Source organism: Mus caroli, chromosome 2 (assembly GCF_900094665.2).
Source record: "Mus caroli chromosome 2, CAROLI_EIJ_v1.1, whole genome shotgun sequence".
NCBI classification, from domain to species: domain Eukaryota; kingdom Metazoa; phylum Chordata; class Mammalia; order Rodentia; family Muridae; genus Mus; species Mus caroli.
In genome coordinates this window covers 54,821,637-54,846,320 of record NC_034571.1, presented here as the reverse complement: position 1 = coordinate 54,846,320, position 24,684 = coordinate 54,821,637, and the positions used below count along the sequence as shown (strand labels likewise).

At 40.8% G+C, this 24,684-nt stretch overlaps 1 protein-coding gene across 18 annotated transcripts in view; it reads left to right on the top strand.

Annotated features, from left to right (window-relative positions):
• The window catches only part of Baz2b (bromodomain adjacent to zinc finger domain 2B), a 269,374-nt gene that overhangs the window by 180,356 nt on the left and 64,334 nt on the right, over window positions 1–24,684 (top strand). For 16 of the 18 annotated variants that reach the window (XM_029471677.1, XM_029471662.1, XM_029471666.1 and 13 more), the window contains 6 exons: window positions 2,623–2,811; window positions 7,752–7,916; window positions 8,912–9,105; window positions 16,127–16,327; window positions 16,524–16,919; window positions 23,281–23,896. In XM_029471677.1, the coding sequence (XP_029327537.1) occupies window positions 2,623–2,811; window positions 7,752–7,916; window positions 8,912–9,105; window positions 16,127–16,327; window positions 16,524–16,919; window positions 23,281–23,896 (1,761 nt within the window). The remainder of the gene's footprint in view (window positions 1–2,622; window positions 2,812–7,751; window positions 7,917–8,911; window positions 9,106–16,126; window positions 16,328–16,523; window positions 16,920–23,280; window positions 23,897–24,684) is intronic. The other 2 variants (XM_029471676.1, XM_029471674.1) reach the window with 1 other exon arrangement.

Sequence of the window (24,684 nt, the reverse complement as noted above, 5' to 3'; positions counted from 1 at the left end):
ACTATCACTAATTTTAGTGTTTTCAGTTTTTCATAATATTTTGTGTAGATTTGGGAGCTTAAATTTGTCCCACAGTTTTTTGCTTTTTGGTTTTTTTTGTTTTTTTTTTTTTTTTTTTTTCAGTTAAGCCATGGCTACATACATACAGCTGGCAGGTACAATTGAACACTACCTACTTTCTAGGTAGAAAAGAGATGGGCTTTGGGAAACATCTCTGTCAACAAAACCAACATGCGTGTAAACATAGGGACTTGGGTTGAAGCTCCAGAACTCATGTAGAAAAGGAAAAATCAGAAACTTAGTGTGGTTGTCCAGCCCTAAGGAAGTGGAGCCCCGGGGGTTCCCGGGCCTTGTCCCACCAGCCTATCTAGTCAGTGTGCTGCAGACCAATGAGACAGAGAGTCTGTCTCAAAGGAAACAGTGGACAGTGCTTGAGAATGACACCAAGTTTGTTCTGTAGGACCCACATGCTATCTCAGGCACACACATATGCACACATATGGTATATTTACTCATATGTAAATAGTACATGACTGTATACTCTATACAACTGGAATTTTGAGTTTAACTCATTTGTCAGAAGCATAGGTAGAGGAGGAAGCGTATATGTGGGTGGGTGTACCCCCCCCCCACACACACACATATTTGTAAAGAAACCATTTGATTGGCACAGCTGAGTGAAGAAGTTGATTTAGTTGATTTAGTGGCTTAGTTGGTTAGAACCAGAGATGGTGATCGTTGACTTAACTGGATTTGTCCCTGTTTTGTCTGAACTCAACTTCGAAGCCAATATCTAGAATCCTTAATAATTCAAAAGTAAATTCCGATTTTATAAATCTCACGAAATTTCTATTCTGATTAACCAGTAAGACCAGGTTGACTGATTAGAATGTACACACAAGATCGTGTCTTCAGTCAGGTGTAGCGCTCATTCCTTAAATCCCAGCTCTCAAAAGCAGAGGCAAGTAGATCTCTGTAAGTTGGAGGCCAACCTGGCCTATATATTATGCTCCAGGCTAACCAGGGCTACATAGGGAAAGCCTGTGCCAACAGAACAAACTAATAAACTAACCAAGTGAAAAAAATAAAGCAAGCCCCCAAGCTCACTTCCCCCAAGCCACTGTGTTCCTTCCTTCTTCCCTTGTCTTATAGACTTTTGTGCTCCTTCCTTGTAAATGCCCTCCAGAGACTTTGCCTGGGTCACGAGCTACTGCTTCCGTCTGGAGCAGTTCCCTGAATCCAAACTTATTCCTGTAGAAGATATACTTTTTCTCTTTGAATATTCTTATTTTAAACTATTAGCATTATTTCGTTTAAAAACATAACAGTCTGTGGAGTCCTTAGGCTTTTCCCTTGTGCTCTTAAGAACCAGAAAATCAGAGTTAACATTTGATAGACAGCTAAATGATAAGCAAAGGTATTCCCATTTAAATTTAACTTAAATTTACTTCATGGATTAGTTAATCAATTAATAAAAATGTCATCCAGGGTCACAGGTGGACCACAGATAATACAGGAGCGTTGCTCTTCTTGGACACTAAAGCCCAGTAATATTCACAGAGTATCTGGGCTTTTTTCCTATGAAGTCCTGGGAGATCCTAATCTGCGGCAAGCCCTTGACTGCCATTATGCTGCATCTACAAGAGGCAGAGTTTCATTAATTAGCAGGAGCTAGGTTTGAACTTGTGCAGCCAAGGCTGGCCTAGAACTTTGAATCCTCCAGCCTTGACCTTTTGAATACAGAGTTACAGACGATTATCACCATCTTCATATGCAAAGTAAATTAATTTATTTCAGGCCAGGTCTCATGCTGGTCTAGAACTCACTACACAGACCATGTTGTCCTCCAGTCACAGAGATCAGTCGGCCTCTGCCTCCTGAGTCCTGGGATTAAAGGTGTGCCCTGCCATTCAAAGTGAATTCTTTAAAGAACCTAGAATACAAGGTTTCATACTCTGTTTTCATGGTAAGAGGAGAAAGTGTCCTGATTATTTCCTGTGAGTAAAGGAAAGATTGTTTTTCTTGTTCTGCAGCTGACTACAAATGGATTTGTGACTTTATTTAGAAAGGCCTTAGTAAGTGTATTAATTGTGCTGTCTTTGGCACTATTTGACTACACTGGTCCAAGCTGCCTCGGGAATCAGGATGCTCTTCTCAACGCAAAGTCAGACAGAGAACAGAACTCTGACTTTGAAGGTGAAAGTGACATCTCTGTGCCTGTCCGATCGTTTGGATGATTGCTTGGTACGGAGTTGGGTCCATTTTGTAGGTTTTCATTGTTAGATTTGGTTTTATTTTTCTCAAGAACAAAAGAGTGTAATGTCACAGCGATGTACCTGTATTGACAAAACTGACCACTTCCTCAGTTCAGATACAAAAATTATTTTCTAGGCATCTGTTCTAACATCTGAAATTCAAACTACTGAGTGTCTTCTAGTCATAACCTTAAAATGGTTTTGTGTTTCTGGAAACATTCTGTAGGGTTTGAAGAGTATAACTTAAAGAAGAAAATATAATATAAAAATTGAATAGCTATTTTTGTAAGCTTCGAGAATGCTGCAATTAGGTAACGCTCGTCTGTTGTCTCTGAACGACTTTAAGTGTGTTTTTTTCCCCTCCCAGGACATTTATTCAGAGCAGCTGGGGATCAGCCGTTTAACCTGTCCACAGTGCCGAGTGCCTTCCCAATGGTCAGCCACCCAGGCTTTGGTCTACATTCAGCCAGCTCAGGGCATTCAGAATTTGGTGGTTTGGGGACACTTGGTACACCCACAGCCTTAGCCGCACATCCCCAGCTAACATCTTTTCCAGGTAAAAAACCTTTATGGTGTAGGAAAGGAGAAAAGCTTGGGAAAGCCCGGGCAGTGTTTGTTTCTTAAACTGAGCAGCAGAGTGGCATGTGCTAGACTCTGGGGCAAGAATTGGCTCCACTTTATCACATGCAGCAAACTGGAGCTCGATATGTGTGTTAAAGCATGCATCATTCACTCAATTAGATACTCACTTGTCCTAGAACGAATAATTAAGGCAAGTGTTTCTGGTTCGTTTACCAAAGTATTAGATGTAGAAAATGTACTGTGCGTGTACAGTTTTAATTCTTCTCAGCTTTGAGTGTGTGTGTTCAATGTACATGTGTACATTTTCATGTGTCTCTGTGTGTTTTGTATGTTCTCATGGATACCCATGTGGGAATTTACTTGTGGAAGGCCAGAGTTTGAAGTCAAGTGACTTCCTGTCACTCTAATGCTGATTTTTGACATAGGGTTCCCCTGAATCTGGAGCTCTCTGGTTCACGAGATTGAGCAGCCAGCGAGCTCCAGATTTCTCTCTGTTCCCAGGTGTGTGCTTGACTTTTTCTGCTTTCTCCATGGGATTGGTCTTGGTCCTCACACACTAGTGGCACATGCTTAACTGCCTAAACTATCCATTATGTAAACAGTCCCATTATCTAATTTTTAAGTCAAGTATTTAACTTGGCTTAGCAGTGTCCTCTGTGGTAGAATGCTTGGGTAGCATATATGAGTCCCTGGGTTAGACACCCAGCACTGGGAAAGAGTACCTTACAGTCTAAACCTAGACTTAGGTTTTTATGTTTCTTTACTTTTTAGGAAGGTGAGGCTCAATCTTAAATTTTTTGTACTTTTTCCCATTTGAAAACTGTTTCCGAAGCATATTTGGAATACATTTCCACTACAGTTAGGCAGTTGGCTCTTGTGCATGGCCAGGGCCAGTGTGAGATGGGATTCTGTAGACCGGACACACAGTAGCTGAGCTCACACAACTTTCCCTGAAAGTCCGGATGATCTAACTGTATTCTGCAGGGATTAATGTCACCTTTTAGAAAGGAAGTGTGTTTCACTAGGACAGTGTTTAAATTGCTAGAACTTGGATTTAAATCTGGCCTTGGACAAATCTCTGACCTCTCAGCCTTGGGTATTCAAACCTGTAAACTTGAAACCTTGCCCGCTTTCCAGGGCCACCTAAAGACTGGGGGAGACAGCGTGTGTAGAGATGTCTACAGTGTTTGGCACGCGTTAGTCCAGATCGCTAACTCACTATTTTTTCCTCTTTAATGGCTGACAAGGTATCTACTGCTTCTTTAAAAAGAACCCAAGTATCTTTTGAAACTAGAGAGAGAATATAGAAGTGGTTACTTGTGGATTTCAAGTATTATTATCTCTGGATGCATGTTATTTCTTTAATTTTATTGCCTTGAAGAGAGGGGATGGTAGAGAAGTTTTATGAGTGGACAGAGTCTTGACCAAATCTTAATAACATTTCCTTAATATATTAATAGGAACTAAACTTTTTCTCACTATATAGACCCTAGAGCTCTTCTATTTAGACCAGGCTGGCTTCAAACTTACAGAGCTCTCCCTGCCTTTTCTTCTGCCTCCTGAGCACCACCATACCTAGCTTGTTCTGTTTCTAACATGGTTATTCAGTATCAACAGCCACCTCCTGAAACCAAAGAGCTTGAAATAAAATCTAAATAGTTCACAGTAATTTAGGAGTTACTGATACCTTCAGTACTTTTATTGTCTTGTGATAGTTTATTATAGTGCTGCTTTTGAACATTTATAACTTATATTAAAATACTGTATTAAACCCAATTATTGGAAAGATGATCAAATGAGTATTAAGAAATAACTTGTATGCGATGGTACTTCCAAAATATAAAAACCAACCTAGGGCCAGCAAGACAGCTCAGTGGGAAAGCTTGCTGCCAAGCCTTGACCTGAGTTCAATTCATGGGACCCATGTGGTACAAAGAGATAACCTATTCCCTCTAGTTGCCCTCTGGCCTGTACATGCACATACGTGTGAATGAATGTGTGCATACACATATACAACAAATATGTGAAAAGTATTTTAAGAACATCTGACATAAAGAAGCAACATGCTTCTTGAACCTACATATTTACCAATAATTTCTGGAGAAACACACCAGCACTCTATTTTATGGATTGCTGAAGGGTAGATAATTATAAAACAGAAGCATTATAATCTAAGTAGTAAGGTACGTGTATGTGTATGAACTTCTTTGAAAAATGGGCGGAGATTATGGTTGATTTTAGAGAACCTACTTTTAAATTACACTTTGATACAATAACTTAAATAAATTATAATTCATAACGGTAAACACTTCAGGAAAAAAGTCTCCCCATAAATACGAGGAAGTCACAAGAAGATAGATACTATTAGCAATTTTAAGTAAGGTATAGTTTTTTTATGAAGATACATATATCTAAGGTATTTTTCATTTCAAAGAACAAATATAAACTTATATAGGATATTACTATAATCTAATTTTTATCATATATTGAAATAATATTTTATGAAATTAATTTAAAAATATTTGAAATTCCTTGTGTTTACATTTTAATGCTATAATCTGTGAAGTGTTGGGTTGTATCAGGCTTTTATATATGAGTGATTTTAAAAATCTGCCATATCAGAGGCAGGTATGCAGGTAGGTGAGTGTATGCAGGTAGGTGAATGTATGCAGGTAGGTGAGTGTATGCAGGTAGGTGAGTGTATGCAGGTAGGTGAGTGTATGCAGGTAGGTGAGTGTATGCAGGTAGGTGAGTGTCAACCCTGAAAAGCAGAAGATCACAAGTTTGATGCCAGCCTGGGCTAAATAGTGAAGCCGTGGTGCCAACAAGCCAAGCGGCAGAGAAGTGCACTGCAGATCAGACTGAGATTTGGTGCATAGCCTGAAATGTCCGCACTCCTCCCTGGAAATGGTTGCTGTGGCTGCTGCAGCATTTCTTGGGATTTTCAGTTTGCTGGGAAGTTCACCTTGCACCTACTTATGTTATGCCTGTTTAATATCTTCCATTTGGTATGGAAGTTATTTTGTGACTAAAATGTGTTTCTGATTTTCCTCAATTTGAAATCTGTGTAAATTTTTCACTGAAAAGTTGTAATTTCATTTGAAATAATATCAGACATTTATCTTCAAAACTGGTCCTTGTCTTTATCTAACCAATTGTATATGTTTGTCTCTGAGCGGGCCTCTCCCGACATACAGTTTCCCTATTATTTTTCTCTAATGTCTGCTGTGTACCTACTTACTACTGACATTCTGAGGTACATTGTAATTTTTTTTCTGAGCTTGATTATTCCAATAACATTTGAATCTTGTGCTCTAACTACTTAGTTTTTGACCTATTCTTACGTCCAGCCTTAAAACATGGGTTAGAGGTGTAAACAATGCGTTATGGCCAGAGTCTGTTTTTAGCAACTAAGGAGAAACTAAGTTGCAAACCTATGCGTGCAGATAGGAATGAGCTGTGTAGATACTCCCCTCCCCCAACACACACACACACACCCTCCCTTTTCCCATCTAAATGCATCTACACAGTGGTTGAGTGACAGGAGTTTTCACACAGCTTTCAGGGTACCGTACGCTAAATGACCGCAGTTGCATCAATGGCTTTTGCAGTGTTTTGCTTACATTGTTCATGACACCTCTGGGAATGCCAGTGACCTTGAACGCTTCACCCTTACATAATGAAGGCATGTTCCTAGAACTTTTTAAAGATGCTATAGTACAATCTCCTGACACGATGTGGGTGTTTTTGTCTAATGTTCTTGTGTCTGTTCCAGTCAAAGAAATAATGCCATATTGTTTAGGAGACTTGTATGAAAGAGAACTAACTTTGAAATTTAGCGGATTAGCCAGTTGAAGATTGTTTCCAGGATGTGGTATGAGGCAATTCAGGATCATTCTTTGGATGATTACCAAATTCCTCCTCCCTCCCACCCTTTTTTTTGAGACAGGGTTTCACTATGTAATCCTGGCTATCCCGGAACTCGGCCTCCAGACCAGGCTGGTATCTTGGAGATCCACCTGCCTGTGAGACTAAAGTCCTGTGCCACCACTGCCTGGTTCAGATCTCATTTTAATCTACACTCTTCCTTGAAAAATGCATTTTATAAAAAATTGGCTTTTCTCCCCCATAAGAGTTTTAATGAAGAACTACTGTTTGAATATCTGAATTTCGTTCCATGGTTTTTTTTTCATTTTGGTTATTTTGTACTATAAAAAATTCACTATCATCTGTAATTCATGAAGAATGTAAAGGAAAACAAGCTGTCTTTATAAATTTTAAAGCTAGAAGCTTTGTAAGACTAGATTTTTAACTAAAAACTAAGTGTTTTGGAAATTTTCTTTGAGAACTTATTTCTACATGTTTGTTTTTGTTCGGCTATAGAATTACTTCATCCGTAAATACATTTGAGATATGCTAGACTTATCTGATAGTATTAATTTCCCCCCTGCTCCCTGATTTGTGAAAGCCAGATTGATACTGTATATAACTGGAGGAACATCTTAAGAGGCTGCAGGTGTGAACTTCAAATCTAAATTCTTAGATAAATACAGATTTAACTCTTTTCTTTTCCTTATTAATTTAATAAATAGATGTATGAATTTAAATGGTTATTTTTATATTCTAAGTTTTAGCTTTTTTTTTTTTTTAACATTGTGAAAAACATCCTTTTTGGCTTGAATCTAGAAAATAGTTAAGGGAAGGTTCTTCAATCATGGCCTAATAATAAGGGAGATGGTTATACAAATTCAAATTACAGGTTTACAGTGAAAAGATTCTCAGAGCTATGTGACTTGAGCAGTTCTAGCTTGGCAGAAACTTGAAACATTGTTTCTGCAATAAGATGCAACAAATAGCCTCTGCCTGACTTGCGCAGCTCACTCAGTCCTTCCTGTTGCCCTGCTTGGTTTTAAGGTGCAGAGTGGTGGCGAGCCACAGATGGCCACTCTCGTGCTGGAACACCCTTCTTTCCACCATTACTGGGAATTCCACCACTGTTTGCTCCTCCAGCCCAGAATCACGATTCGTCATTCCATTCGAGGACTTCTGGGAAGAGCAGTCGAAATGGTCCTGAGAAAGGTACTGGCATCCGCAGGAGTGAAGGACCAGAAACCTGTCCCCACACCTCTTTGCAGCAGTTTGGTTTTAAGAACATTTTTCCAGCCTTGTGCTAGTTGCTTCTATATCATCTTTCTTGATCCTTATAACAATCCTTTCATATCTCAAGTCTCCTGATTTTGCAACCACCGTTAAATACTCGAGTTAGGAAATACTGATGTGAATTACCCAGGATCTGAACCCAGCCCTACAGCTCTTTCCTTGGTATGTCATTATCTCTTAGGCAGAACTCGAGTTTAGTTTATCCAAACCATTCCCCTATTACTGTGTTTTCCTTTTAAATGATCAGGATCTCTGTGGACTCTAAGTATTGTTACAAGAGTGTTTAGAAGTTGCAGTGTTGTAGCTAGCCCATTGCTTATTCATATGGACAATGCTTACATGGGATTTGTTTTCTAAACATGTTTGTTTAACGTCTATGGTAGTCACTCAGGTTAATGCTAGTGACTTAGTCAGTTGAATTTAATGCGTTCATAGTGTTGCATATTGGCCACCCTCCAACATACTCTAAAAATTTATCTCCAACAGTTCTTCACCCTTTAAAATAAACCCCTCCCAGGCCCATTGTGAGCATTAGTTTGTATCTTGTTTCTACAGTATGCATGATGAATCCTTCATGTAGAGGAATGATATGTCACTTTTAGTGAGTATCTTTTTTCTTTTTCTTTTTTTTAATGATTTATTTATTTTATTTATATGAGTACATTGTAGCTGTCTTCAGGCACACCAGAAGAGGGCATCAGATCTTCTTATAGATGGTTGTGAGACACCATGTGGTTGCTGGGAATTGAACTCAGGACCTCTGGAAGAGCAGTCAGTGCTCTTCACTGCTGAGTCATCTCTCCAGCCCCGTGACTGTCTGTTTTCACTCACAGTTGCACATACACAACAATACATACCCTACTCCTTGTTCTGGCCAAATACTGTCCCAATATATAAACCTGTTTATTTTCAAGGTATAAATGGGTCCGTTAATGGAAACAGTGCAGCATCAGTACTTGGTGTCAATGCATCTGTACTAGCCACTCCTGCTTCAAGTTCCATGGGACAGAATCAAAGCACAAGCTCAGGTGGAGGAACCCTAAAGTGTCATCAGGAGCAAAACAAAAGCCAGCCTGTGGACGCCAGAGCCGACAGAATCAAAGATAAGGTAAGCTGTTTCCTCAAGAAAAGTACAAAGTGCAGCATTCTAGAAGGGAAGTATTTTAGAAGCCAAGCTTCCAGAAGTGTCTATTTTTATAGTGTAGTGCTGACATTTGACTAGATGTCTTGGCCAGTTAAATCCCGAGGACCTATACAAATAATATAATCGGTAGTAGCAGTTATGGGCCAAGCTCTTCAGCGGTGAGGATTGCACCTAGGGACACACACACACACACACACACACACACACACACACGCACGCACTCGCACGCACACACACACACACACACACACACACACACACACACACACACGGAGCTTGCATCATGCCACTGAGTGAGGCTCCAGCTCCCGTGGAGCTGATGGAGACATGCTAGATGACAGCTCTATTCTAAGTGCTGTACATAGTGATTTCAGTTTTCCCTGTGTATTCGGTGGGTGCTAGTACACATTGGAAAATAACACACTGGGAAAAGAGTAATTATTCTGTAAGTAGTTATTCTGCTGAGTCAGAATTTTAAGGCAAACATGTTAACTCCAGAGTCTATAGTTTAGGGGCAACAAAGCTAAGAAAGTGCTGTTATGGGAAATTTCATATAATCTCAGCAGACCAGTTACTCCTATAGACTGAACAATTTCCACAGTGAGGAGGTTCTGTCTCTGTATGCAGGCTTTCAGTTTACTGTCTCTGAGCACTAACTTCCTTGTTTCATGCTTTGCTGTTTGCTGTAACATTAGGCCTTCTTAAGAGAGGGTCCTGATCTTGGATCAGCCTGATCTACATAGCAAATTCCAGGCTGCTGGAGAGAGAGAGACCCTGTCAGAAACAGAGCAATAGCAAAAACCCAAGAGACTAGGAACAGTGTCCTATACGAGGAGATTTTTGTTCCTCGTTTAGTTTTTCTTTCTCTTTCTCTCTGTGTCGGTCTCTCTTTAAATTCTGTGTATATGGTGTTTTTTGCCTTCATGTTTGTCTACACATGTGCAGTACACATGGAGGCCAGAAAAGAGGGTCGGGGTCCCAGCCTAAGTTACAGTTGTGAGTTGCCTTGTGGGTCCTGAGGATTGAACCTGAGTGTTCTGGAAGAGCAGCCTCTGTCTTAACTACTGAGTCATCTGTCCAGCGTTAAATGTACTGTTTCTTTTAGGCCATCCTGTCAGTGGGTTAATTCCTTGCCAACTGAGGGCCTCCTGACTGGTGGTATCCAGATACATGTAGTGCTGTACATACAGAGAATCCAAATTGTGTACACCGTCTAGTGTACTTCATCGACATTGCTGCAGTTTATAAGCCAGTTTTGCTGAGAAATTAATGGGTACCTTTCTAGATAATTTTTCTGGCACCCCAGCTCAAAGGACATCAGTCTAATTCCCCGGGCTCTATATTGGACAGTGTGTCCTGTGTGCCAGGGCCTTGGCCCATAGGATCCGGTGGGCAAGAGCTACTTTCCCTCAACAGATCTGAAGCTTAGCCTTCGGTGAATGGGGATCATGGGGAAGATGCCCTCCTTAATCCTGCAGAAAAATGGCTCTCGGCTATCTCTGTATTATTTAGAGGGGTGCCCTTTATTGTTTTCATAGGACATCTTTTACAAGTAAAATTGCAAGGTAATTCTTAGAGCTCTGCTTGCTTTGTTTTGAGACAGGGTGTTTCTTTGTGGACCACACTGGCCTGGAACTTAAGCATCTCCTGCCTCACCTCCTACATGCTGAGGCGGCTGGTGTGTATTTGTCCAGCCAACTACTTGAAAATTCTTTGTTACCCTCTTTGGTTAAGATTGCTAATATGTATCACTCTTTTTTTGCTATAGAATTGGTTTCAGATGTGCCATTAGTATCTAATTTGCTCCTGTGATAAAGTCATCCAAGTTCAATCATTCCGAGCTTTTGACTTCCTTATTCACATAAAGCAAGGGAAACCCTGACATGGCAGCTTCCATGAAGTGCAGGTTTTGTTTATTCAGCTTCAGCTACATTTTACTTTGTTCTCTTTCCCTTGATCTCTGTTTTCTCAGCAGAGAAGAGATATTTCCCAGAATATAGCACGCCCCAGAAAAGCTTGGCAGATGTCATCTGGTGTCTCTAAGAAGCTTACTGAGTGTCTGTCTCCACAGTCCTTTACAGGGCTCCAAACCAACACGATCTTCTGCTTCAAACAGCACCGAGCAAAGCTGAAGGAAGAGCGGCCTCTCTCTGGGGCACTCTCCCACCTGCTCTCTCAGGCTGTTCTTAGGTCTCCCTCAGGATCATGTCCAAGGACAGTCCTATCAGTTTAAGCAACAAGGGCCTGTTTCTGAGCTCTCTCTGGCCTCTCTGCATGTCATACACTGAGGGACACACTGCATATTCTCGCCTTCCATGCTGTGTGGCACAGATCTCTTGCATGATGTCACTGGAGATCTGTCTGAACTGTATGATTAAATGCCAGTTGTCTCTACTTTTAATTTTTTTTAAAGATTTATTTATTTTTATTTTTATGACTACACAATAGCTGTCTTCACACCAGAAGGGGGCATCAGATCCCATTGTAGATGGTCGTGAGCCCCCATGCGGTTGCTGGGAATTGAACTCAGGACCTCTAAAAGAGCAGTCAGTGCTCTTAACCACTGAGCCCTGTCTCCAGCCCTTGTCTGTACTTTTAAAGTCTGTGTCATCTGACCTGAAGCTTCTGACAGGTTCAAGGCATTGCACAAAACACTTGTAGGGTGTGAGTGTGAAAGAGCCCTAATTTTCTTTTCTAAGTGAGGAATCTGCACTGATATTGTTACAGAGATTAGCACTCCTCACTCAAACCTCTTATCATATTGATAATGAGGAGCTCATATTGAAACTTAACTACAGACACCCCTCCTTTGCCAACTGTTCAGACAGATCTGAGGCCCCATATTGGCACATATAAACAACTCAATAAAAGTTTCAGTGTACAGAGATTGACTACTAAGTCTTAATTAATCTTAGAATTTAATCATAACAAAATTTATGATTTCATATAACCTTAAGTACTTTTGAGTAATACATGTGCCAACATGTATTATGGTAGCATTGCTTAATTAAAGTGAACATAAACGCCTTCATCTTGACTCTGTATTTTCAAGATTAGAAGCTTTATAAAGTTGCCTCACTCGCTTTTCTCATGTATAGTCTGAAATTTGTTGAGATATTTTGTGTGTCCATCCTTGAGGGCAGAGCACTGATCTCAGACCTGCTCAGCAGAGCCACTAAGAAGTACGTGGTTTTCCTGGATGGTGAGAACACATGTGTTTATAGACATGGCCGGTTTGAAAGTTACATAAGGTTGAATGTATTCTACTCTTGCAACTATATAAATTTCTGTTCTGTGGAGCAAATGCCATCTTTTAAAGATGTTAAAGAATATACAATGACAGAGCTGCTATGGACAAAGTATGCAGTGACCCCTCCCCCCAAAAAATATTAAGCATTAATTACAGAATTATAGTATGATCCAGCCATTCCATTTGTGGCTGCATTCCTCAAATATTTAAATGAAGAGTCTTAAATATATGAGCCCCTAGGTTAATTATCTGTGGTAGCTAAAAAAAGTTTGATTCTTTCTAAGAGAGATTCCTGTGCATGTGGGCTTGGGCTCAGGTCACCACACGTGTGGCCGTCAGAGCACACTTTGGAGAACTGTTCCCCTTTCTACTATGTGGGCTGTCACTTTAGTCCTTGACCATCTGACTGGTCCAGGAGATTGTGTTTAATGGGTTTAGTGTTTCTGTGTCACAAGATGAAAAGAGTTCTGAACGTATATTCTGATAATTATGTACCAGTCTGAATGTACTTAATAGTACTGAGCTGTGGACTTAAATGCTCAAATGTTTACATGGAAAGAGCAGGTTTTCGGTGGCCTCCCTGTGTCGTTACTCCTTCAGCAGTATCCGCTGCTCTCAAGATAAAATGCACTCACCCTTCGCTCTTACCCAGAGGTCTCCTGGCCCACCCTTCCTTATCTCCTGGCGCTCTTTTCTAGTTCACTGTGCTGTAACTGATCTAGCTGACTTTCTCTTTTGACTGTGTGCAGAACCTTTCAGTTAGTGGCTTTCTCCATGCTGTTCCTCCTGTCCTGCAGTGTTCCAGCCTTACATCTCCATAGGCTGCTGTCCTCTCTGGGGCCTCCACCCACAGGGTACCTGATGACAGCAACCAAATCCTTGCCTTCCCCTCTAGCATGTGAAGTGGTAAATGCTCCTGTTTTATAAATGGTCTTTACACTCACAAGTTTACAAGTCATATGTGGATTCATGTCTCCTGTCCTCACTAGCCAATTCAGTTTTCTCATATCCTGAATCCCCAAAGTGTCCAGCACCTATACTTAGCAGATAATAGTCTTGAACATGTCTTTGTTAGATACTGAAAAAAGTTTACAGTGATAAATGAACATTCATGAGAGTTCTAGAGACTCTGAGATCAGATGGAGTAAAATTATTCGTCTCTCCTTTTATCCTCTTTATGAACTCAGGATGATTTTAAAGCAGTATTTGTGAAAGTAAACGACATTACCTAATTAATTTGCAAATAAAGCACTCCTAGGAGCTGTGGAAATGAAATTGTTCAGATCCAAACCTACTTCTGCCCTTTCTCGAGTGCCACTCTAATTCTGATACTTGTCTCCGAGCTTCCGGGGGTTTGTCATCCTTCCTGACATTATCAGTCCATACTCTGCAGTGACCAGCTTATCAGAATCACATTGGCTGTTCAGGAATGGTGACCTCCCTCCCTGTTCGTGAATGAACTCTTATCTACCTTTCAGCTTCAGGACTTCCACCAGAAGTACACATGAAGGATGTGTAGTCCCCATTCCCTTGTTATCTTTAAACATAAGATTGTGTACACGTCGTGTGAGTGTTGAAATGAAATTCTCTGCTGGATATGTGTTGGTGCCATACTCACTTGCTTTCTAGGCAGAAGTGGTCACTTCAGCTCAGATACATAACTTGCTGGCTATACTCAGATACCTATAACAGATACTGGCTGCAGAGGAGTTGCTCCTTTGCCAAATGGTAGATTTAACATTAACAGTGTTCTTTCCCATTGGCCTCTACCTATCTTGTCCTTCTCACCTTGCTATTCCCACACCACTCAGATTCAGTTTATTTGCCCCAGAGAGGATGAGGCAGATGCCACAGGGAATGACGAGGCACTTAGTCCCCTGGTGGAGGTCGTGTCTGTGGAAGCCAAGGCTGCAGCTTCCATTCGGTTTTCCATTCGGTCTTTTGTCCCCCAGTGCCAGTGGTCACAACATCTGTGTTTATGTGAGGACTGAAACTTGCAATTTATTTATTTTTTTCAATATTTCATTCTTTGTCTGGCAGTAAATGCTACTGAGTGATAGGGACTGGCTACGAGTTGTATGTCATGGTGCCGCGGTATCCTTTCAGCATCCCTTCCTCGCTGTCTTCCTATCAGTTAGCTTGTAAGAGTGTGACATAACTTTTTATAGTTCATCTCATGCTCTGTTTGTTATAATTCACCTCACAGTTATGTTTTATGCAGTACTCATTCCTTTTTATTTGATATTTAATATCCATACATTCCTAGAATGGGTTTGGCTGCAGTCTGTCTTCTCTGTTCCTTCTTGCTCCAGTTTCTCCCACATTCCCCTCCCAACCCCATGTGCTTGCTGCTGTGTACTTGTGTGTACTCCTCCCCATACGTGCTCTGTCCCCTCCTCTTCCCCTCACTCCCTCCTCCTCATTACCATGAGTCCATGTCGTGTTACCAACGGGGTACATGAGCATGTACCCCGTTGGAGGGTGAGTAACCCTTCACTGCCCACATCCTAAGAACTGTGGTTTTGCTTCTCCCCGTGGCCATCAGTTGCCACTAGCTTCTCAGTAGCCCTGAAACTACCAGAGCGCCTTCCCTGTCATTTCTGGAGCCTTTGCTGGCTTGCACTTCAGCAGGTCTTGTACATGTCAGTGAACAAGGAAGACACTGTTTCCACCCCTCCCTGCAGGGTCTACAGGCAGCCACCCCTTCTGGCTATTTCTTAAACATAAGACTTCTTTTTCATATGAACTATATTATCCTTTTCTGTCAGCTTTCAATACTTTTTTTTCCAATAAAGCCTTGAATATTTTAGAAATTTATTTTTCTCCCTATGTGAATTCTCCCCCTAAGACAAGTTTCCCTATGACGCCCTCACTGTTCTGGACTCACTATGTAGACTCGGATAGTCTAAGACTGGTGGAGACTTCTCTCTCGGCCTCTTGAGCACTGGGTTGATACGAAACATTTTTATACAGGACTCCTCTCCTCACCACCACACCATACATCTTTTGCTGTCTGCCTTGTCTTCTGGCTGTCACTCAGAACTGGATGTCATTGTTGGCTTTTATACTAAGAATCTCTTCCCCTTCTCCCCCGACATTAGACTGACATTAGACATCATGTACACAAAGATTCACTGGGTCACACAGTTATAGTAGGTGCCTGGAAAGGTGGTTTGGCCTGTCTTAGGTCAAGGTCTGTCTGCTTACTCCACATCAAATCTGTGTCATTATTTTGTAAACTGCAGTTTTGAATGTTGCACTATTTGAAGCATGGCTGTGACATAGGTAACTGTACAATATTTGTATACATATATATTTTAACTGTTCTACATGTGACAGTGTCTACTATTAAAGCCATATTTTATGTTTTATATATAAGAATACAATTTGTACATTAAGTAACATAATAGAATTATATTTTTAAATAGAAGAGTGTAGGGGATTTTTCTCGGGTTACAAAACTCCCCACCTCATAACATTTTTTTTTAAATGAGTTTTTTTCTAAGCAGATTAATAGGGCAAATAGGTTCAGTGACTAGCCATGTCAAGACTTACACTGATGGTGTTCTGTCAGATAAGTTGGCTAATAATAACCCTTATGCCATATGCTCTCTCTTTTGTTAATGATGTTTTAATATGGAAGCTATCATTTGAAAACTAAAAGAGCATGCCTTCTACTGAGGCCTGAATTTATTTTTAAAGAATAATCTTGACAAATAATGACTCTTTCTCTAGAAACCAAGGAAGAAGGCTATGGAAAGTTCTAGCAACAGTGATAGTGACTCAGGCACATCGTCAGACACCTCGAGTGAAGGCATTAGCAGCAGTGACTCAGACGATCTGGAAGAGGAAGAGGAAGACGATCAAAGCGTGGAGGAGAGTGAAGATGACGATTCTGACTCAGAGACTGAAGCACAACACAAAAGTAACAACCAGGTATGTTTCGCTCGCATGCAGAGCTCAGGACCAGTGCAGTCACCTCCTCTCCACTCGGTGCCATTCTTCACCTTCAGTCCTTTCATACAGAACACTACCTTTAAGGGTCTTTGGTTATGTTGTAGGGAACTTTGTGTCATGTCTCTGTCATCAGCGATTAGCAGAACTTTCTCAAGTATTTACATTTTTTTTCCAGGTGCTATTACATGGTATTTCAGACCCAAAAACAGATGGACAGAAAGCAACTGACAAAGCCCAGGAAAGAAGAACACACCAGCCATTACCTCCTGTGTCTGAGTCCCAGACGCACCCACCATTCCAGTCCCAGCAGAAGCAGCCTCAGGTTCTCTCACAGCAGCTTCCGTTTATTTTCCAAAGCTCTCAGGCAAAGGAGGAGTCTGTGACCAAACACACCAGTGTAATACAGTCGACGGGACTGGTGTCCAATGTGAAACCTTTGTCTTTGGTAAATCAAGCCAAAAAGGAAACTTACAGGAAACTCGTAGTTCCTTCTCCTGATGTACTTAAAGCAGGGAATAAAAATACCTCTGAAGAATCTAGTTCTTTGACCAGTGAATTGCGATCCAAACGGGTAAGCTCAATATCACGTACACAAGAATTTTACTGCTAGAAGACAAGTGGGGCTCGGGTGTACCGATGAGTGGAGCACATGCTCGAACGCGGAGCATGGCAGTGGGATTGAGGAGAGGAGAAAAAGGCTTTCTGCTGTGGGTGTAACTCAGTGGTAGAGGGCTTATCCTCACGTACATACCTGTTTCCTGTGCTTCTGAAACACTAGTGTGTCATCCCACCTCTACCCCCATGCACTCCTGCATTGTCAGTAAGAGGATACTATAGTTGAGGAAGGCATGTTTTATAGCTATTTTGTTTAAAATTAATGCCTCTTTATTTTACACTATATTCTGTGTAGAAAGGATTAACTCTTACATAATTTTCTTTTACTCTTAGAATTTATAGATTGTTAAATATATATTTAAAATATAAATACATTTAATAAATATGATATATTATTATATACAATTCATTAAATATATTATTAAATATGAATAAATATAAGTATATTTTAAAAATATAACTATAAAAAACCCTTTTTACCATTAGAATGGTATGTATTCCTGTATTTGTGTTGATTGTAGGTTTTAATCTTCTTTGTCTGTGGTTGGTGTGTTTGGTATGCCGGTGATTCTGGCTACATATGAGTATATAGAGGCCAGAGAGGGATGTCAGATATGCCGCTCTATCAAGCGCCACTTTATCCATCTGAGATAGGACCTAGAACTAGCTTGGCAGCGGCTAGCCCAAAGATACCAGCTCCTTTGCCCTGCCCTACCAGAACTGACCTTTGGAATTTATAGTAGCCAACCTTTTAAGTGGCTTCTAGTGATTTGAACTCAGGTCCTCATGTTTGCAGAGCAAGCCACCTTAGCCACTGAGCGATCTCTGTAGCCCCAGCTATTGATTTTTAAGTGCCAGCCTGCATTTACTCATTAGTTAATATCATATATTAGTGTTAAATGCTATTAGCTTCATTTACAAGTGATAAACTTGAGATTTATAGAATTAATCTTATATAACTCAATTTAATAATTCAGTTCTTTATAGCAACTCTCACAGGATCACATTTGTGATGTAGTTAGAATCCAGATGATGGCTATATAGTACTAGAATCCTTATTTCTTTCTCCTTTCTTTGTTTACATTTTTGTTGATTGTGTGTCCATGTGCACATATGTGCATGAGCCCTAAAACGTGTGGGTGGGAACCAGTTCTCTCCTTCTACTATGTAGGTCCTGGGAATCAAAGTCAGGTTCTTGGGCTTAGTGGCAGCCCGTTTATCTGCTCAGCCACCTCACCAGCCCTACCGCCCTCATCTTTAACAATATAACAAGTGTATTTTCTTTTCTTTTCAAGAAAGAAAGAGAAGAAGAGAAAAGAAAATCTTTCCTGTGTTCTTTACTCTCAATTCTTCTGATGATGTTATGAACTAGATCAAAGAAACAGATGATCTGAATAAATTATGACGGTCTGAAAGCCAGGTTTTGCATTAGATCATCTGAGAAAGTTTAAGAAAAATATTCTGTGAAAGAAATTAAGCCAGACTCTGATGTGGTAGAACTACAGTGTGTGGCTTGTTAAAGCTTCCTTGATAACTGAGATGTGTAGCCAGATGCAGTAGGCACCAGTCTAACAATGAGCAGTGATCCGGATATAACTTGTACTCCTCAAACCCAGCAAGGATTAATCAACACCACGTGGTTTCCTTCCTAGCAGCAAGCTAAGTAAGCTAAGAGTGACACTGTCTGGCTTTAGAGTTTCCTTAATGAATTATTCCACTTTCAGATAAATGAATTCACAGAGCTATCTTATGAGTTACTTTTGCTCCAAATAAGTACTTGCTTTTGGTCTCCTAAATGTTGCTTATAAATAATTCTATAAAATAATTCCCTGCTGGGGCGATGCTCTGTGGGAACAAACAGACACTTGCTGGGCAGGCGAGACAGCTGAGTTTGCATTCTTGGCACCTACATAAGATGCTAGACCACGTCCATGTGTGCCCAGAGCCCTGCCACTGTGGGAAGTGGAGACGGGAGAATTGTTTGAGCTTGCCAGCTGCTAGCCTAGCTCCACATTCAACAAGAGATCCTGTCTCAAAGGAATCAAGCATAAAACAATAGAGCAACTCTCTCCGTGTCTATCTCTGGCCTGTGCAATGCAGCAGTGCACAAATGTGTACATGCACATGCATGCCACATACAAAAAGTAACTGAGTAGTTCTATGGTTACTGAAGAGCCATTTATTAAATAGGTTACAGAGCTGCAGAGATGGCTCAGCAGTTAAGAACACTGACTGCTCTTCCAGAGGTCCTGAGTTCAATTCTCAGCAACCACATGGTGGCTCACAACCATCTGTAATGGAACCCGATGCCCTCTTCTGGTATGTCTGAAGACAGCTACAGTGGACTCATATACATTAAATAAATAATAAATAATTTAAATAGGTTACATAGTCTCTTAATGAACTAAAGCTAGGATCATTATACATACAGTCCTATGTCTGTACTAAACCATGTAAAGAAACTCTGTAAGACTCAGGTTAAAGTCACTTGCTATTGCTGTAACAAATGAAAGTTCAGAGTTAAAGGGGTTTAAAACAAGCATTCTAATTAAAAAATTATGTTTTTACTGTATAAAGACCATTCCAGAAGTATACCTAAGTTACTGAGATGATGATAATTCATTGCGAATAGTTCAGCGAGCAGATACTTTGTTTCCTTTATGTATGAATTTCTTGTGTGTATTTGTGCGTGCTGTGCACATGTGTGTGTGTGTCCAAGTCTGGTGCTTGCACAGGCATCTAATCCCCTGGAACTGGAGTTACATATGGTTGTAAGCTACGTGTGGATGCTGTGAACAAAATGTGCATTTTCTGCAAGAACAGCAAGGGTTCTTAACCACAGAACGTTTCTCAATAGTCTCTCCAGCCATGTGATTAGATCTGTATTAGATTCAGCTCTAAATAGTGTTATCCACACACCTCATTTACTGTTAACAGAGCATTTTGTCCATATTTTTCTTGATATAATTTTCTTTATAGAACATTTTAAAATATACTGAATTTTGCTTACTTTTTATGACAGTCTCTCTTGTTCCATGCTACCTGCTATTAATTCTTTGGCCTTATCCTTAATCTATGAACTTCTGATTTATTTTCTATCATTGATTCCTTCAGTGCTTACATTGTGAACATGTAATTTAAATGGATAAGTATAAATTCAATGTATATAGCCATGGAGTAGAACTTGACAGACCTCTGTAAGTCAGGTCTGATCGGGAGGGTACTTTGCATTTGCTGAAATGAGGGCAAGGGACAGTGAGGGGAAGGCATCAGGTGGGTGGGGGATGACACCCAGCCTGCCTCTCCCCTTTGCTATCGGGTAGTCGATGCTCTAAAACAGTGATTGCACACACTATTTTTAGACCCTTTCCTAACATCATGTATACTCTTGAGATTAACTGACAGTAGCCTTGGGACAAATGCAATAATCTTTGTGTATTCCTGTAACCTGTTAACCCGTGGGGTAAACCTATGGTGTGAGAGTCTTTAGAATTATAGCAAGGAGCAATTGCTGAAAATCAAAATAGGAATGCGCAGTGTAGGATTATCTTTCATTTAACCATGTGGCCCAATATTAGAAGAAATCATGTTAGTAAAAGGGATATTATATGCCAGCTATATTCTAAGAGATACAACACATTGGAGTTTTCTGTCAGAAAATTGTATCACAGATTTATAAAGGTATTTTATCTGAGAATCATAGTATATACACCAAAGGGACATATTGAATGATTAACTAGTTAACATTTTCCTGGGGGTTGTTTTTTGTATGAATGTAGTAGCATTTGTTTACAAAGAATTATTTGAGTAATGTAATTTTTTCTCTGTGTGCCTGCTTTCACTGTATTGAGCTAGAATGGGCAGTGTGTGTACTTGATACCCAAGGGCATTAGAAGGGGCGGGGGGTGTCAGATCCCCTCGAACTGGAGTTGTGGTTGGTTGAAAGCCATCATATAGATTCTAGGAAATGACCTGTTGCTTTCTGAAAGAGCAATAAATGCTCTTAACCACTGGGTTATCTTTCCAGCCTCTTATTTTAGAAAGTAACAAAACCAGCCAGGCCGTGGTGGCACACACCTTTAATCCCAGTACTCAGGAGACAGAGGCAGGTGGTTGTCCATACTGAGGCCAGCCTGGTTGACAGAGCTACAGGACAGCAGGGCTACACTGAGAAACCCTGTCTTGAAAAACAAAACAAATTAGCAAAATATGTTTTAATAATTCTAAATCATTATATATTATCTCAATTATAACAGTAAAATCTACTTTTTTATTATCAAGTAGTTCCTTTTTAAAGATTTAATTGTTTTCTTATTATACGTGAATGGATATTTTTTCTGCATGTATGTCTGTGTTCTACATGTGTGCCTGGTACCCAGGAAGACTAGAAGGGTTTATGGGAACCCCTGTACTTGAATTATGGACAACTGTGAGCCACCAGATGTCTATTTGCTGGAAATTAAAGCAGGTTCTCTGGAAGAGCAGCCCGTGGTCTTAACCACTGTGCCCCTGAATTTAGCCCCTGAAGTACTATTTCAGATTTTTAATATCTGGTTTCTAATTTTTACCTATAGAAGTAAATTTTGTGAATTTATTGTCTATACATTTTCCCAAGAAAATTGTATTCTACTTGTTTTCCTCCCGTGCTGGATATTGAACTCAGCACCTTGTGTATGCTGGGAATATTCAGTTAGTAACCTAGTACCCAGTTCCCAGTTGCCCCCCCCCCAGTACCTTAAATTTTTGCTTTGAAAATAAGTTGAATATAATGACTCATGTCTCTAATGTCAGCTGAGGCTGAAGCAAGAAAATTATAGTGAGTTGGAGAAACCTTGGGTAATAATGTGCCCAGAGTGACCTGCACTCTAGAATAAGATTCTAGCTCAAAAAGTAAGAAATAAACAGACCATTTTTTTCTTCCTCAAAAATTCATTTTGTAATCTAGTGTTATTCGTTTCAGGTGTGTTTCAAGAACAGGGCTCTAGATAATGTTTCTAGAAGACCGTTAAGAGAGAATTTCTGCTTCGGAAATTTATCAAACAGTGAAAACTTAACTCTTTAAAGCATTATACACATGTAAACTATACATAGAACCAAGTTTTTGGGACACATGCTGTAATCCCAGAATTTAGGAGTTCAAGGCCAGCCTAGCCTAGCTACATGAATGATAATTTGTCTCAACAAAGAAAAAAAAGAAACCAAACAACTGATCGATCATGGAATATCAGCTGGGTGGAGCACTGGGGATGGAATGAGGGATGTTTCTGTCTGAGAGGAATGTGGAAAACTGCCTGAAGAATGGACAGGGCTTCATGCTCCTGAAACAGTTCTGTAGACAAAGGATTTTAGCAAAATGTGGGAGGAGGAAGGTGCCACGTGACTCAGGTCTAAGCAGCTGCCCGACCAGCTAGAAAGCTGCCTAGTGACTAGCCATGAAATGATTTGCATCTAACTGAGGTTGACAGGGCTCCCTGAAGCTACTCAAAGAAAACTAATGCAATACAAAGTTTGTATTCATATGTGGTATTTACTAGGAGTTGGACAGGAAGACTTAACAGCAATATCCTAAATTTGAGCAATATTTCATGAAAGAATCCAAAGACAGCATAATGGACTAGCTGGTAAAGTGTTTTTNTTTTTTTTTTTTGTTTTTTGTTTTTTAATTTATTTTTTTTATTAGGTATTTTCCTCGTTTACATTTTCAATGCTATCCCAAAAGTCCCCCATACCCACCCCCCCAATCCCCTACCCACCCACTCCCCCTTTTTGGCCCTGGGGTTCCCCTGTACTGGGGCATATAAAGTTTGCAAGTCCAATGGGCCTCTCTTTCCAGTGATGGCCGACTAGGCCATCTTTTGATACATATGCAGCTAGAGACAAGAGCTCCGGGGTACTGGTTAGTACATATTGTTGTTCCACCTATAGGGTTGCAGATCCCTTTAGCTCCTTGGATACTTTCTCTAGCTCCTCCATTGGGAGCCCTGTGATCCATCCAATAGCTGACTGTGAGCATCCACTTCTGGGAGAGGGAGACAGTTTTAGGGCCTCAGACTAGGCTATTGTGAATATGAGAACAGCAGTCAGGAGAGGGGACAGTCAAGAGGCATGTGTGTTCTGAGTGGTTAAAACAGATGAGAGTATGGACACAGGATGTCTAAGCAAGGTCTGATAGCCCCTTGTGGCTGCTGACATTCCTTTCCCTGCGCCTGGACGTCACAGTGTAAGTTTCTCTGCACAGCTGTGTTCTGATACTGACAAACAGAAGCAGTCTCTGTCTCCCGGCCTTCTCATTTTGTTTTTAACTTGTGTTTCACCAGGAACAATATAAGCAGACATTCCCATCACAAGGAAAGAAACAGGAGATGGGGAAGAGCCTGAAGAAGGTTATTGCAGCTTTGTCAAATACTAAAGCAACCTCTAGCTCACCAGCACATCCAAAACTACCACTAGATAACAACCACCCTAATCCATTTTTGACAAATGCACTTTTAGGGAATCACCAACCAAATGGAGTCATTCAAAGCGTCATTCAAGAAGCTCCGTTAGCGCTAACTACCAAAACGAAAATGCAGAGTAAGATTAACGAAAATGTCTCAAGTAGCACCCCGTTCTCCTCACCTGTCAATCTGAGCACGAGTGGGAGGAGAACCCCTGGCAGTCAGACTCCAGCGCTGCCCTCTGCCTCGCCCATCCTGCACAGCAGTGGGAAGGAAAAGCGGGTCAGCAATGACGCAACCCCGCTCAAAGCGCACCATCACTCTCATCCGGCTGCGGCGGCGGCGGCAGCGGCCTTGGTGGAACAGTTTAGAGGAACAGATTCAGACATTCCCAGTAGTAAGGACTCTGAGGATTCAAATGAGGACGAGGAGGAAGATGATGAGGAAGAAGATGAAGAGGATGATGAAGATGATGAGTCTGATGACAGTCAATCAGGTTATTTTCTGCTTTAACTTTTAAAGTTTGTTTTTAAGTGTATGCAGCAGAAAGTTTTCTAAAACGTCTTAATTTTCACACTTAGACTCACCGCCACTCACTGATTTCTTACAGCCGATAAGACGTAAAATTGGTTCTGAGACTGTAAGTTAAATCTTAGCTTGGGGTTCCCCTGGCATTAGTGACTAATTGTAAAGTGCTGGTGCATGAATCAAACAGTTTGATCAGGTTGCTGAGTTTCCATTTCATCATGACCACTTACACAGTGCAACTGTTATGTTTTCAAAACTAATTTTAAGCCAGGTGGTGGTGACTCGTCCTCTCAATCCCAGCACTGTGGAAACACACAGGCAGATTGAAACCAATAATAACAATAATAACAACAACAGCAGCTAATAATTATGACCCATGTTAGCTGCATACGCCTTTAATCCCAGCACTTGGGAGGCAGAGGCAGTGGCAGGTGGATCTCTGTGAGTTCGAGACCAGCCTGCTCTACAGAGTGAGTTCCAGGACAGCCAGGACTGGGCAGAGAAACCCTGTCTGAGGTAGGGTGGGGTGAGTGGGTGGATTATGCGTTAATTTAGAATTTCACTCAATGTGTTTTGAGCATACCTTGCCCCTCTCTCGCTCCTCACCACGCCCCATCCCCTCCCGCAACGCCTTCTCCATTACCCTACCAAGGCCAGCTAGTGCTGCCCAGGTATTCTTGGGTGCGCTTCATTTCCTTCTGCTACCTATTAAAACACTACTACCTATCTTTAAAATGGAAAATTTTGCACCATGGT